The 16,494-nt window shown below is 42.6% G+C and overlaps 1 protein-coding gene across 1 annotated transcript; it reads right to left on the bottom strand.

Annotated features, from left to right (window-relative positions):
* Nucleotides 1–8,892: 8,892 nt before the first annotated feature.
* On the bottom strand, nucleotides 8,893–12,925 carry LOC143516413 (uncharacterized). Its single transcript, XM_077007962.1, has 3 exons — nucleotides 12,624–12,925; nucleotides 10,612–10,677; nucleotides 8,893–10,353 (listed from the first exon to the last, which is right to left on the bottom strand). Exons 1-3 carry the CDS (start codon nucleotides 12,900–12,902, stop codon nucleotides 8,893–8,895), a joined length of 1,806 nt encoding a protein of 601 aa, XP_076864077.1. The 5' UTR covers nucleotides 12,903–12,925.
* Nucleotides 12,926–16,494: the final 3,569 nt, after the last annotated feature.

Genomic DNA, 16,494 nt, shown 5'->3' with positions numbered 1-16,494 from the left:
TATCATTATTCTAATAATTATTTGTGTTGTAGTGGTAATGGGGGAATGTTTCACACTGTTCTAAACATGTTTTCTAAACACTTCGCTCACAGTACAGAGGGGTTTATGTCAGCAGTGACACGACTGTCAGCCATAGTAACTGCTCATGGAGAAACTGCCCATTTCCCACCAGTCCTCCCACATTGTGTAGTGCTTCCATCAGACAGGTCCATCAGACAGGTCCATCAGACAGTTCCTTCCATCAGACAGTTCCATCAGACAGGTCCATCAGACAGGTCCTTCCTTCAGACAGGTCCATCAGACAGGTCTTTCCATCAGACAGGTCTTTCCATCAGACAGGTCCATCAGACAGGTCTTTCCATCAGACAGGTCCATCAGACAGTTCCATCCATCAGACAGGTCCATCAGACAGGTCTTTCCATCAGACAAGTCCATCAGACAGTTCCTTCCATCAGACAGGTCCATCAGACAGGTCTTTCCATCAGACAGGTCCATCAGACAATTCCATCCATCAGAGAGGTCCATCAGACAGGTCTTTCCATCAGACAAGTCCATCAGACAGTTCCTTCCATCAGACAGGTCCATCAGACAGGTCTTTCCATCAGACAGGTCCTTCTTTCAGATGGTCCATCAGACAGGTCCATCAGACAGGTCCTTTAAACAAGTTCTTCAGACAGGTCCATCAGACAGTTCCTTCCATCAGGCAGGTCTTTCCATCAGACAAGTCCATCAGACAGTTCCTTCCATCAGACAGGTCCATCAGACAGGTCCATCAGACAGGTCCATCAGACAGGTCCATCAGACAGTTCCATCCATCAGACAGGTCTATCAGACAGGTCTTTCCATCAGACAGGTCCTTCTTTCAGATGGTCCATCAGACAGGTCCATCAGACAGGTCCTTTAAACAGGTTCTTCAGACAGGTCCTTTCCATCAGACAGGTCCATCAGACAGTTCCATCCATCAGACAGGTCTATCAGACAGGTCTTTCCATCAGACAGGTCCTTCTTTCAGATGGTCCATCAGACAGGTCCATCAGACAGGTCCATCAGACAGGTCCATCAGACAGTTCCATCCATCAGACAGGTCCATCAGACAGGTCTTTCCATCAGACAAGTCCATCAGACAGTTCCTTCCATCAGACAGGTCCATCAGACATGTCTTTCCATCAGACAGGTCCATCAGACAGTTCCATCCATCAGACAGGTCCATCAGATAGGTCTTTCCATCAGACAAGTCCATCAGACAGGTCCATCAGACAGGTCTTTCCATCAGACAGGTCCTTCTTTCAGATGGTCCATCAGACAGGTCCTTTAAACAGGTTCTTCAGACAGGTCCATCAGACAGGTCCTTTAAACAAGTTCTTCAGACAGGTCCATCAGACAGTTCCTTCCATCAGACAGGTCCATCAGACAGTTCCTTCCATCAGACAGGTCCATCAGACAGGTTCATCAGACAGGTCCTTCCTTCAGACAGGTCCATCAGACAGGTCTTTCCATCAGACAGGTCCATCAGACAGGTATTTCCATCAGACAGGTCCATCAGACAGGTATTTCCATCAGACAAGTCCATCAGACAGTTCCTTCCATCAGACAGGTCCATCAGACAGGTCCATCATACAGGTCCATCAGACAGGTCCGTCGGACAAGTCCATCAGACAGGTCTTTCCATCAGACAGGTCCATCAGACAGTTCCATCCATCAGACAGGTCCATCAGACAGGTCTTTCCATCAGACAAGTCCATCAGGCAGTTCCTTCCATCAGACAGGTCCATCAGACAGGTCTTTCCATCAGACAGGTCCTTCTTTCAGATGGTCCATCAGACAGGTCCTTTAAACAGGTTCTTCAGACAGGTCCTTTAAACAAGTTCTTCAGACAGGTCCATCAGACAGTTCCTTCCATCAGACAGGTCCATCAGACAGGTCTTTCCATCAGACAGGTCCATCAGACAGTTCCATCCATCAGACAGGTCCATCAGACAGATCTTTCCATCAGACAAGTCCATCAGACAGTTCCTTCCATCAGAAAGGTCCATCAGACAGGTCTTTCCATCAGACAGGTCCTTCTTTCAGATGGTCCATCAGACAGGTCCTTTAAACAGGTTCTTCAGACAGGTCCTTTAAACAAGTTCTTCAGACAGGTCCATCAGACAGTTCCTTCCATCAGACAGGTCCATCAGACAGGTCTTTTCATCAGACAGGTCCTTCTTTCAGATGGTCCATCAGACAGGTCCATCAGACAGGTCCTTTAAACAGGTTCTTCAGACAGGTCCTTTAAACAAGTTCTTCAGACAGGTCCATCAGACAGGTCCTTCCATCAGACAGGCCCTTTTCAAAACAAACCACCTCCTTATTTTCTTCCTCCTGTGAGAAAGGAGATGGTCTAAACTCAGCACTACAGTTTCAGACAAGCTACATGACAGTGTACTACAGCTCTTCGGGAGGCTGGGCAAAGAGTCCAGCAGAATCTGAGCCGCTATACTGTAGCAGGCATCATCCGGACCTTTCGAATTGAGGATAGGTAAGTAGACCTATCCTGTATACCACACTACTGTATACTGTAGTATACCACACTACAGACCTGGACTGTGTGTACCACTGTATTACTGCTGTCTAGTTTACTGTAACATACAGCAACAATTCATTTCATGCTGAAAAATCCTTCACGTCATGTTTTTGCAGAACTGCTAGACTACCCCATGATGGGGGAGGAAGAAGGATATTCACCCCTGAACAGGAAGAGGCCATCATGAACATTGTCATATCAAACAACAGTATACCTTTACGACAACTACAACAGCACATCATTACTGACAACATCACTTTCAGCAACATTCAATCAGTGACTCTATCTGCACTGGGCCGACTCCTGAGAAGACATCAAGTGCGTATGAAGCAGCTACACAGGGAACCATTTCAGCACAACTCTGACAGTGTGAAGGAACTGCACTATGAATATGTGCAAGTACGCTCTGCTATCCTCTTACTCGTACTTTACTCCAGTGTCCTGTGCCACACAATGTTGATTATGTTACTGTATGCCCATTTCATACTGTCATATAATACTGTAATGTTTGGTTTCAGAGAGTAATGGAGCTAAATGTTGCTGCAGTGGAACACAAGCTCCTTTATACTGATGAAGCTTCATCCTTGCCAGAACAAGACGCAGAGGAAGAAACGTCACAGGACACCGTGCCATAGTCAGTGTCCCTGCAGCGTGGTGGGAACATCACAACATGTGCAGCCATTTGCCACAATGGTGTTGTCCATCATCATGCCTCTCTTGGTCCCTACAACACTGCTCACATCATCACCTGTTACGACCCTGCGTGGTCGTTTGTGGATTATGTGTGTTTTGTCCACTCAAACTTATGTGGAGTTCGCAAGAGAAAAAACAGCCTTGTTGGAAAAGTGGTGTGCGGCGTGTAAAGTCAGTACTTTAAACCAGTTCAAGGAATTGATTTTACTCGAGGAATTCAAAAAGTGTGCATCGGAAAAGCTTGTGGTTCATCTAAATGAGCAAAAAGTTGCGTCCGTAACGGAGGCCGCTGTACTGGCTGATGAGTTTGTGCTTACGCACAAGTTGGTTTTTCCTTCGGGTCGGCGTGAACGACAGACCTCACGGAAAGATGTTAAGACGGAAAGTGAGGACCGGACAACCAATTGAAGGTGAACATGTGTACGAAACCGGATTCTTTTTCTCTACCCAGAGTTGAGGATTGTGTTGATCGCGTGGGTCGAGCTAAATATGTGAGCAAATTAGATCTGCTTAAAGGATACTGGCAAGTCCCGTTAACAGAACGTGCTTCTGAAATCACTGCATTCGCCACGCCTGATATGTTTTTGCAGTATAAAGTCATGCCTTTTGGATTGCGCAATGCACCTGCGACTTTCCAAAGACTTATGAGTACGGTCTTGGCAAACGTCTCCTGTTGTGACGCCTACTTGGATGATGTGCTTATTTACACTGACACGTGGGAAGAGCATTTACACGTGTTAAGGGAAGTGTTTACTTGGTTCAGAGACGCATATCTTACATTGAATCTCGCAAAATGTGACTTCGGCTGTGCTACGGTAGCTTATCTCGGGAAACAAGTGGGGAATGGAGTCGTTCGGCCTTTGGAGACTAAAGTGAGTGCAATTCGTAATTTTTCTGTTCCTGTGACCAAACGTTAGCTGAGAAGGTTTCTAGGCATGATAGGATATTATCGATGTTTTTGTCGTAATTTCTCTGATGTTGTGTTGCCTCTAACCAATCTTCTTCGTAAGAGTGCTCCTTTTAAGTGGACTCCGGATTGTCAGACTGCGTTTGATGCTGCCAAATTGTTATTGTGTTCTTCGCCAGTGCTGGCTGCCCCTGATTTCACCAAAGCATTTAAATTGGAGGTTGATGCTAGTGATACTGGGTGTGGAGCGGTTCTTGTGCAAGACGATGGTGACGGACATCCAGTAGCATTCTATTCAGCAAAGTTTAACAAACATCAACGTAACTACAGTACCATCGAAAAGGAGGCTCTGGCTTTGCTGTTGGCTTTGCAGCATTTTGAGATTTACGATACGTCGTCCGTCCTTCCTGTAGTTGTGTTTACAGACCACGACCCACTGACCTTCCTATTGCAGATGTCCAACACCAACAGACGTCTTATGCGCTGGGCACTTATTAGTCAGAGTTTCAACATAGAGATACGGCATATAAAAGGATCGGATAATGTAGTAGCTGATTGTCTTTCGAGGTAAGCGGCATGAGTATTACGTTCACAACTCCATGATATGGGTTGTGTCTTTTTGGGGGTGGGGATGTTACGACCCTGCGTGGTCGTTTGTGGGTTATGTGTGTTTTGCAGGTTTGGCTCCGCCCCCGATCATCCGTCAAGTCGGTCCACCTGGGTTACGAGTTGGCTACGTATGCAAATTGTTCCTGATTGGCCTTTGGCCTGTATAAAGCCACCGGAGCCCTGGATCATGGCGGCGCTTATACCGCCCCTTTGCCAGACTTGCTTTATGCTGGGAGTTTGTTTATATTGTGTTGGTTGCCCTTGCTACAATTAGATACACAACTATATTTATATCTATATCCATCTCCATCTAGTTATAATTGTAGGGTGTATTAGGAGAATGGGGGGAGTCGGTGCTCTCTTTGACGTTTGTTTTATTGTTGTATTGTTGTAGGTAGGTAGTTAGGTGAGTTTTGTGTTTTTCTTTTTGTGTGTGTGTAGGTAAGGTATTTTGCGTTGACGGGAAGGTTTTGTTGTTTTTGTTCTTTTGGAGCTTCCGATTTCCAACGCCACAACCCCAGTTGTATGTACGCAATAAACATCACTTTTATTCATTTCATTACCCGTTTTTCTTTGCCGTTATTTATAATGTACTCCCTCAGTACCTAGACGGTGGGGGACCGTAACATCACCTTCCTCAACACACTGCTCATATTCTACAAACACTACACACTCATTCCACATCACCAGGGAGATGGACCAGAACAGTCCAAGTTTGTTATCATCTAGGACAATGTACGTTTCCACCGTGCTGCTCAAGTATGACACTGGTTAACCAAACATCTACAGTTCAATGTGCTTCATTCCCACCATACTCACTATTCTTTAATACTATTGAGGACTTTTTTTCGGCATGGAGGTGGAAGGTTTATGATTGCCAACCCCACCATCATACCACTTCTCCAGGTGATGGAGGAAGCTTTGTGGGGACATTGGTGAGGGAGCATGCCAGGGCTGGATACGTCACTCAACAAGGTACTTCCCCTGCTGTCTGGCCAGAGAGGACATCGCCTGTGATGTTGAGATCTTGTGGCCAGACCAAATACGAGATGAGATGCAACACATGGGCAGTCATGGCCTGGCGGTTGGGGAACTGGTCTTGTGACCGGAGGGTCGTGGGTTCGATTCCCAGACAGGCCATGACTGAGGTGCCCTTGAGCAAGGCACCTAACCCCAACTGCTCCCCGGGTGCCGGGCTAGGGCTGCCCACCGCTCTGGGCATGTGTGATCCACAGCCCCTTAGTAATCACTAGTGTGTGTGTGTGTGTGTGTGTGTTCTAACTGCACAGATGGGTTAAAAGCAGAGGACAAATTTTGATTGGGGTGTAAAAATCACAATGGTAAAAATGGCTCATTTCATTTCATAATTGCATAACGCTGGAGTTACAAGCCTTTTTTTGTTATCCATGTGTTTACTGTATATGCAGCATGCATTGCTGAAGTGTAAAATAAGACTTCCCCCTATAATTGTGTTTCTCTTTATGGTGCAAATGAACTGAATATGCTTAAATAACCTGTATATGTGTGAATATTCATGTATATGTGAGTACCATGACAGACCTCTGCTTGTGTGTCTCAGCGTCTCTCTAGGTTAGTTAGTTCTCTCTAAGAATGCGGAAGCTGATGGAATACAGACTTCCGCAACACTTTTTTAATACTGTCACGTCCAGCCCCTCCCTCCTCCCTGGTCCCGCCTAGCTCCCCGCTCCCATTCGTTCCTCCTTCTGTCTGTCACGCCCCTGTCTTCAGTGCCCACACCTGTGTCTCGTTTCTCCTCCCTGTTCCCAGGTATTTATTCCCCTCTGTCTTATCCGCTCGTTGTCGGTCATTGTGTTTGTGAGGTTTCCTGTGTTTCATGTCCTACGCGGTCTGTATCTTGTGCTTCCCCTACGCTTCCCCTCGAGTGCCGGTCCGGTTTGTTCTGTTTTGCATTCCCTGTTTGGTTTTCGTTTCGCTTTACTTCTGTTTCTCCTCCTCTATCCTGTGCTTACTGTTTTTCACGGTTATTGAATTAGTTAGCTCTTGTTATGCGTGTTTCCCTTACGTGTTATTCTCCTCTTCAGCGTTTGTAGGTCTCCCGGTCAGTATTATTCCCCTCTGCAGTTTGGGTTAGTTGTACGTTCATCTCTTGTTTAGGTTCGTGTATGTTTTGCCCTGTACGTTTCTATCTTCATGGTTGTTAGAATGTCCGTCGTTGTAATTCAGTAATCCTTCCAGTAGCATGTTAGCGTATCCGTAATGTGATTAAACTAGTTTTGTTTAGTGTGTTACATGGTGGTTGTTCTCTCTCTTGTGCTCGCCCTTGTGTAGTCTCTTTTCTGTAGTTTACTCTTGTTCCATTCTGGTGTTTGTTTGTTTGATTTATTAAAATATAATGCTGCTTGCGTTTGCGTCACGCCCGCCCTTTGATACGTTACAAATACTTTTTATTCATTCTTTTCAGCCTTTGGTGTGAAGACGGTTTTTACACACAGATAGATCTGGTAGGCCTGTATACGTTCCTAAATCTATGGTTTTTACTCTTACAGGTATTGACACTAATCTACTCATTTACCACAACAATTTTTTGCCCAATACTTTACATGTGTAGTAGTTCAAAACAGTATAGACATTTATTTCTCATTCAATCCCAAGAACAAGCAACAACATGGAACAAACACGAACTTCTGCTAGCGGGCTGCCCAATGGAGGATGGGTTCCCTTTTGAGTCTTGGTCCTCCCAAGGTTTCTTCCTAATCGCCACCATCATAGGGAGTTTTTCCTTGCCACTGTCCCCTCTGGCTTGCTCATTAGGGATCTGGACCCATTAGATTGTAAAGCTGCTTTGTGACAACATGTGTTGTAAAAAGCGCTATATAAATAAATTTGACTTGTCTTGATTTGATGACATTTTATGTTGTCTACGTCTAGACGTCTATGTCTGTGGATCTTCGTGGGTGTGGACGTGTCTGAGTGTTCATCGGTCTCACCTGTGGCTCGTCTCGTGATCACTCGGGGCTTATGTGGTTTATCTATTTAGTGTGCTTTCGCGCAGTGTCCCGTGCTCGTCTTTGTCTGAGTCATTCCCAATTACGTGTGAGTGTTCTATGTGCACTAAGGCCAGTGCCGTTCATGCTGTCTTCTCTTTTGCGCTCATGTTAATCTGTGTTTGTACCCCTAGTGTTTAGTAGGTATCACTTGTTGCTAGACTATAGATAAAATGTTCTGCATTCCTCTTGTATCTAAGCAGCAAGGACACCTACATGATGTGGGGAAGCAGAACATTCTCCACCTGATAGTCCAGTGAGTGGTAACGCTGACATCACAGGACAGTGCTGTCACCAGAGATCAATCAGATCGTACATCCTAAATACTGTACTTGCGTAATCAAATGTAGTTGAATCTTTATACTATGATTATAAAGGGGAGGGTTATCTTTCTCTTGCAGGCACTTTGAGTGTTTGTAATGGAGGTCTCTGGAACAATCCATTTTCTTTTAATACTTTTAATCCTTCTATTAAAATTTATTTTACTTTAATATCTTATCCACGCCTCCGACTGTTCTTGTTCACCACTAAGTTTAAATTTCAAAGACAGATTCTATATTTCATTCACATAATTTGCAATATTTTGTCAAAGAAATAATAAAATTTATTCTAGTAAAATCGTTATTACTTTCTCTAAATATTTCATCCTCTCAAATTTTTAATAGGAACTAAAGCACTGTGTACATAAAAATTTTCATACTATTTTCTAAAATTGACATTTCTGAAAAATTCAGAATTTGTTTTATTCTTCTTTTTCATTGAGCATTTCACACTTACAAATGACCTATATCTTCGGCCATGGATGATGTCACTAATTGTGGCCAGTGGAACAGGTGGTTGTAAATGTAAAAAAATCTAAATGTGCCATATTTCATTTTGAATATAATTCATTTTAATGATTTTATTTTTTATTTCAGAGCCATAAATGTGTACCTGTTTTACAGATTAGTAACTACTCCCAGTACAGTCTATAATGTATCACAAATGCTGTATATAAATCAAACAGCATATAAATCTAATTATATATAGATCAAATTAAATAAAAATGTAATTATGTGTAGATTAAATTATATATCAAACTACAAAAGCCCCGTTTAGCCCCGTTTGCAACATTCAGCCCAGCTGCCATCAGTTGTGTAGCACCACAGGTAATTCTTTCCATGGTAACCACAGGGGTGGAGCTCCTTGCAGGATTTACCATCTACAGTTGAGTATCTGTCATCATGCCTACAGCAGTAGTCCCAGTTGTTGTGCTCATCGGTGTAGCACCAGTAGTAGCGAGAGCCGTACTTAGCACAGGCGTGGTTGGTGCGGCATCGCAGCCCTTTTTTGGTAATACTTCGCCACAAAGGTGGGCTGCAGTAGTCCCAGCTGTTCTGAGTATTGCACCAGTAGTAGTCGTTGCCGTATGTGGCACAGCTGTCTGAGCATTTCTTTCCAGTAGCTGTGATGACTGAGTACTGAGGTGAGCAGGCTATACTGTGCGGCCCTGAGGAGCAGCGATAGTCTCTCACCGTTTCCTGGTACAGGCAGGGAGACGTGCAGCGGGACTTACTTCCAGATTTGGTTTTACATGAAGTGCCGTCACTAGAGACTGAACCTTGCACACAGGGTGTTCCATCCGCTGCAGTTGGTGATCCTGCCTCATCATCTGACTGCTCTGGGACCAGCAGACACTGAATACCTTCAGATTTTCCAGCCAAGTACCTCTTTTGTTGTGTACTCTGAACGTTATTTAGTAGACAAGAGGTCTCACTCACATACTTCATACTCTCAACAGCTATATTTAAACTATCCGTATTGTCAAAAGAATATACTATATGAACATCAGTCATCCTGGCCCTCTTTGCAGCTTGACCACTAATGGCTGTGTGCAGCGTGTTCATCACGTTTGGGGGTATCTGAAGTCTTTGACTGAATGGCAGCTGAATATGTTTGTACAGTTGGTTGACAATTTTCTGAGATTTCTTATTCTTACTGAAACAATCATCAGTAAATATCTCAATTTGACTGGCACTATTATACAGTTCCTTGAGTTTATTATTCAGTTCTGAAACAGGCATTACCTCTATGTTACTGTCTGGTTGGTTCCGTCCTATGAAGGCGAGGGAAAATGACTTTGAGTTGTCAGTTTTGTGAAAATAACAAAGAGCTGTCCAGACGTGTGTTGGCACTGTGACCCTTTCAGTGTCAATTACTTGCTGTTCAACATATTCTCCTTCATGAGGAATACGGTCATTTGGACTGGGGACAGTACCTGTGACAAGATAGGCAGTTGCTTCATCTCTATGGAGCTCAGATTTTATAATTTTCCGCACCTCACTTTCCCACTGATACCAGTGGACACGGTTAAAGCATGCGTCCATAGGTGCACCATTGGTCAGTGTACATGTAGCTTCTCTACTATCAGGTGAACACTGGAAACAAAAGGGGTTTAGATGTCCACGGTCATATCCGGTGTCACTGTAGTCTTCATTGATGGCTTGCATCTCTTTTAAAACTGGGATTTCAGATGCAGTATATTTCCTCATTGCTTCACCTGCTAATCCAGACAGCTACAAAGAAAATATAAGACAGCAGATTAGTCCATTTCATCAACAACAGAGTTTTTAAATGTAAAAAAACCAAGAGACACTAGGCCTGTTTTCTTGCTATTTCAGGTGAAAGGAACAAGGGTATTGGTAGCATTAAAAAAATCTAATCTACACCTCGGCCATGCTGCTGCTAGCTGGTGTTAGTGCAGTTACAGTTATTTACATGGGCAAGTTTAAAAATAAAAGTGCATTTACATATTGAACATAAATGTGCGTTACCTGTGGCTCAATTAACCATTTTGCTTTTCTTGCTTCATTCCTTGGTCTGTTACATAGATTTTGTTCCTGATAATAGTAAACATTTAAAACATTTAAGTATTTGAATTCTAAGGAAACATATTTATGATATTCACAAAAGACTACTGATCTAACATAAAGAACTGGGTTGCTAATAACAAGTCATGAAGCTACAGTATTGCCATATTGGTAATTCATTGTAATTTAATGCAAGTAATGATTAGCATATTAAAATCCAGTTAATTTCCGCAATATCTCTTGTCCAATTCTGCCCTTTTAAAATCCTATCCACCTGACAAACTACAAGGTTATGTAATTAATTTTGCAGCAGGATTCATATTTGTAAGGTTGAAACAACAACAAAAATAAAGCAATCCACTTATTGGCCTGAACATCCAGTCTCCACTGTACTGTAAGGGAATTTGTGATTTTCTGTCTGTGACCCTCAGTCAGAACACTATGACATTCAGTTCACTCCCTTGTGTCTGTTCAATCTGTGTGTCTGCTCCTCAGTTAGAACCCCTCTCTCTCATCTCTCTCTCTTTCTCTCTGTCTGTCTCTCCCTGTATTCTTTCACTACCCCTAGGTCCAGTCTACTGTGCCTCCTCTCCTGATAACACCAATCATACAATATGTTTCATTATTCTTATGCAATTGTGTTAAGACACATCTTCTTCATTCTGTATTTAACTACATGTATTATTATTAAACTCTAGAACTCTTTCCTGACACCCGTGTATTGTGCATCTGTTCTCCTGGTACCAGCTATGAAACACTGAGGGCTGAGCAAATTTATAATCCAGATTATGAACCCTGATGGTTTTGATCTATGTCAAAAGACGATTACAAAAAAAAAAAAACCTTAACATGTCCTGGCACTGGCTACAGAACACTGAGGGCTGGACAAATTCGTATTAGTGTTTGTGAATCCTGATGGCTATGGTCTAGAGATGGCTGAAAAGCCTAACAATATACACTGCTCAAAAAAATAAAGGGAACACTTAAACAACACAATGTAACTCCGAATTAGCCACACTACTGTGAAACCAACCTGTTCAAATAGGAAGCAACACTGATTGTGAATCAATTTCAAATGCTGTTGTGCAAACGGAACAGACAACAGGTAGAAATGAGAGGTAATTAGCAAGACACCCCCTATAAAGGAGTGGTTCTGCAGGTGGGGACCACAGACCTTTCCACAGACCTAAACTGTTTTGGTCACTTTGGCATTTTGTCAGTTTTCTCTTCATAGGGGTAGCATGAGGTGGTGTCTACAACCCACAGAAGTTGCTCAGGTAGTGCTGCTCATCCAGGATGGCACATCAATGTGAGCTGTGGCAAGAAGGTTTGCTGTGTCTGTCAGCAGGGTGTTAATCTGGTCACGGTGGTAAATACATATTTTTGGTCGATGGTATTAGGTCACTGCGTGGAACCAGAACTTAACCCTTTGTTAATGAGACTGATTAAACCATATTCCACCTATCTCCGTTATCACAATACTGGTTCCTGAGCAATCAGGATGGTGCCCCGTTCATAATTCATAAATAACCAGGGTATTCTCTACATGCTTCAAAAAGTGGTCTACATTAAACCAAACAGACATGAGAATGTGTCAGGGCTGGCTAGGATGCCACTCCCTCTACCACCAGGAGGGGCACCCGAGTCAGTCCTACACTTGCGGGACGTAATCAGCAATGATCCGTTTCAGCTGTCTGCGGGCTTCTTAAGGAAGCTTTGGGAAACGGATCATTGCTGATTCGCCCAGCCAGTCTAGGACTGACTCAGGTGCCCCTCCTAGTGGAAGAAGGAGAGGCATCCGAGCCAGCCCTGACAGAATGTTTTTTCACATTCTCATGTCTGTTTGACTGTTGAATGAAATTTCATGTAACTTCTGCTGGGCTCACTTTTCCCTTATAGTCTGTCAGCTTTTCAGTTCTGTATTGTAGACCAGTGATAAAGACACAACATGCCTAATACAGCAGTATAAACTGTACCTGTGTGTCAGGGATGCATCCAGGATGTCTTCCTTCATCGGGAGATGGTGTGTTAAATGTGTATGCACTGTACAGAGGAATCCTGTGCGATGTGGAGTAGAGAGAAGCAAAGTGAAAACTCTTTTTATATTCTTGACAGATTTTCTTGGAATTTTGATCCATCCCTCGAGGTTCCATACGTTTGTAAAAAAAGTCTTTGCATTCATTATAGTCCTGGACCACTTTAGCATGAGCACAGGGTAAACCCAGCAGAACACAAAGCAGAGATAACAGAATCATGATCTTCTAACAATGAGCAGCAAATTCATGTGTGCGTCTGCCCTGAAACGACAAACAGTAATCCTTTGTGGGCGTGTCTGAAACAAGGGTAAAATGAGGAAGATGATGCAATTCATGGGTATATGAATGTGAACCAACAAGATGATTCAGTGTTGTTAATGTCTGTGAGTGACTAAAGGAGCACCTGAAACAGTCACATTCCATCTATCATTTTCACAGCCCTAACACACACACACACACACACACACACACACCAATTTTGAATGAAAATTTGGATGAATTATTTTATAAAGTCAGACATGGTGGGTGACATTCCACTCAAATCCTAAACCAATAGAGATCAGAAAACACCAGTGTTGGGAATGTTACTTAAAAAAAGTAATTAGTTATAGTTACTCACTACTTTACTCTATAACTAACTGAATTACTCTATAATAAAAGTAACTCGTTACCAGGGAAAGTAACTATTTGCGTTACAGTTTAAAAAAGGTTATATGCCAATTAATTAAGTTTTTTAAAGCAGTTTTCACAGTCAGTTGAAATGAGTAGATCAGAAAATTGTTTAACTTTTGATATTTATTGCACATCCACAGACCAGTGTAGGATAAAATCCTTTAAAATCCCAAATCTTTGGGGAAAAAAAGCAAAAGTAAACAGTTACACTATATAAAGTGCATTTACATCTATGAAATTAAATTAAATTCTCTCAACCTGAGACAACTGGTTTGTTTACAACAGAAGTAAACAATAAAACCTCTATTCTTAATTAAATAAATCAAATACCCAGTCTGGTAGACATTCAGGAACTTCAAGTATTTTCTTAAATAATGTTTATATCGCCTTGAAAGTTCTAGTTTTCTTCGGCTTGCACCTGACGCCATTTCGGCCTCTTCTCCATTTGTGTCGTGTCACTGCCGTGCTTTGGCACGCGTGTAAAAACACTGGCTCTGATTGGCTATCATAACGCTGCCTTAGCCAATCGCTTACTGACTTGTTAAGTTAAACAGGTGTTACACCGAGAACTGTGACCTATCGGGATCTGTTACTCCTCACTAGCCTGGGCAGCGGTCCGCTCGGATTAGTATAACAATATATAGTAATGCACCGCTTTTAATGACCAGTAACGTAAACGGCGTTGTAACGACAGGAAAAGTAACTAATTATATTATCCTGTTACTGACAAAATGACGACGTTACCTAACGCCGTTATTTTTAACGGCGTTATTCGCAACACTGGAAAACACAAATTTATAATTAAATATATTTAATTATGTATTGGATTTTTTTTTTTTCCAATCACTTTCATACATGAAGAACTTTAAAAACAAGGAGAAAAACAAAAACTACTGAGGGACATCCATGTGAGCTTTGAATGTACACATGAAAAATATGTATGAAAATAATTTGAATCAGGAGAAAAGTGCTGTGACCAGAAACCAGAATGCTGTTCATTTTCCTACAGGACTTTAATTTAGATGTAATGTTTCATACATTTGATAAACTGGTGAAATCAATTCAAGCTTTATATAGCACATTTAAAACAACCGAGGTTGACCGAAGTGCTGTACAAATGAGAAGCGATATCAAAGCTAAGGTAAATCCAGCAGTATCACAACTTCCAAGTAGTTAAAATCAATAAAGAAAAAAAAGAATACAATAACAGTAACATAAAATACATGAAATACAATAGCCCAAATAGACAGAGTTAAAATAAAATTGAAACTATAAAAATGTACTTAACTATGATTGTATGCCAGTGAAAATAAATATGGTTTTAAAGAAGATTTAAAAGTCTCAAGGGAATCAGCAGATCAAATGTGCTCAGGTAAATTATTACAGAGCCTAGGAGCTACTGCTGCAAAGGCTCTGTCACCTTTGCTTTTAGTTTTTGTTCTAGGAGGGACCAATAGAAGCTGACTTGATGATCTCAGGAGTCTAGCAGGAGCATGAATATGAAGAAGCTCTATCAAATATTGAGGGGCTAGTCCATTAAGGGCTTTAAAAGTAAACATTAACATTTTAAAATATATTCTAAAAGCAACTGGAAGCCAATGAAGAGAGGCTAGAACCGGGGATATATGATCCCGTTTACGTTTACTAGTAAGGAGACGGGCTGCTGCATTTTGCACAAGCTGTAAGCAATGCACCAATGACTGATCAAGGCCAGAATAGAGAGAGTTGCAATAGTCCAATCTTGTAGTAATAAAAGCATGAATTACAGTTTCCAACTCTCTATATGGCAGATATCCTTTAACTTTAGATAAAACCCTTAAATGATAAAAACAATTTTTCATGACTGAGCTAACCTGGCGATCAAATTTCAGCCAAAAGGAAGGAATGCTATCAGTAGAACAATGTGTAGGTCGTAGATGCTGAACTACATTGGTCAGTGAGGATAGAGATACCGGCTCAAATTGATTAAATAAATTATATGAAGAAGGGATGGTAAAATCAGAGATAATGCCTGCAAATATAGAGGTAGGTGGCCTAAGAGCAGAAAGTTTTTCAATAAAAAATTTAAGATAACTCTCACAGAGCGTAAGTGAAGGTACCACTGGAGAGTTATCACTGGGATTAACAAGAGCGTTAAAAATATTTAAAAGAACTTGGGGCTTATGTCTATTACAAAAAACAAGATTGTCAGGAATGCCACCTGATCTTCCTTAATCAGCCTCACCTGCCCCTCATTACCACGCTTAATTACTTACTTAAGCACTTCACCAGCACGTCTCAATCGCGAAGTATTGCCGACACATGCCGCGTACCAAGCCTTTCTATTATCTGTCTGCTCTCCTGTGTTCTGACCCTCGCTTACATCCCCGACCTTGTCTCCTGCCTAGTCCCTCTGTACCTCCTGACTTCTGCTCCCCCAGTGTCCTGACCACGCCAAGAAAACGCTGTTACTTATCCTAGTGCTCATGATTCACTTGCCTGTTTCTGTGCCAGCGTCTCATTTCAATAAAAGCGGTGTTCTTCCGCATTTGGATCCCTCTCTGACTGTTCAATACGTTACAGAAATACTTCGCCTTCAAATGGATCCAGCAGAAGTAACCGCTGCGACTCTCACTGAAACGGTCCGCCAACTCACGGATATCATACGGAGTCAGGGAATTAACATCGCTGCCCTTCAGGAAGCTGTCCGCCTCGTCACCACCTCTGCTTCTACCTCCGTGAGTGTTCCTGCAGCAGAACCGGAATGCTACGATGGATCTCCTGATCGCTGTCGAAATTTCCTCATGCAATGCTCCATATACTTCACGTATCATCCATCCCGGTTCCAGGCCGAGTTACAGAGAGTCCACTTTATCCTGTCGTTCCTCACGGGAGTAGCAGGCGCCTGGGGTACAGCGTTGTGGGAAAGCCAGGACCCTGCCCTCCAGTCGGAGAGTCAGTTCATCGCAGTGTTCAGGGCTGTTTTCGATCATCCCGCGGACGGACGTGATGTGGGAGACCGGCTCTACGAGATCAAACAAGAACAACGCAGTGCTGCTGATTATGCTAGGGAGTTTCGTACGCTGGCTGCAGGAAGCGGTTGGAGTGACTCGGCCTTGAAAACTGTTTTCCGCCGCGGTCTGCGAAACGACATCCAGGT

Source organism: Brachyhypopomus gauderio, chromosome 6 (genome assembly GCF_052324685.1).
Source record: "Brachyhypopomus gauderio isolate BG-103 chromosome 6, BGAUD_0.2, whole genome shotgun sequence".
Taxonomy (NCBI): domain Eukaryota; kingdom Metazoa; phylum Chordata; class Actinopteri; order Gymnotiformes; family Hypopomidae; genus Brachyhypopomus; species Brachyhypopomus gauderio.
Note: the sequence above shows the minus strand (reverse complement) of the source record. Positions and strands in the feature narration are given on the sequence as shown.

Coding starts and splice junctions, on each gene's coding strand:
- LOC143516413 (XM_077007962.1), bottom strand. CDS start 12,902: ATGATTCTGTTATCTCTGCTTTGTGTTCTGCTGGGTTTACCCTGTGCT. Junction 10,678..12,623: donor GATGCATCCCTGACACACAG/GTACAGTTTATA, acceptor TACTATTATCAG/GAACAAAATCTATGTAACAG. Junction 10,354..10,611: donor AATGGTTAATTGAGCCACAG/GTAACGCACATT, acceptor TTTTCTTTGTAG/CTGTCTGGATTAGCAGGTGA.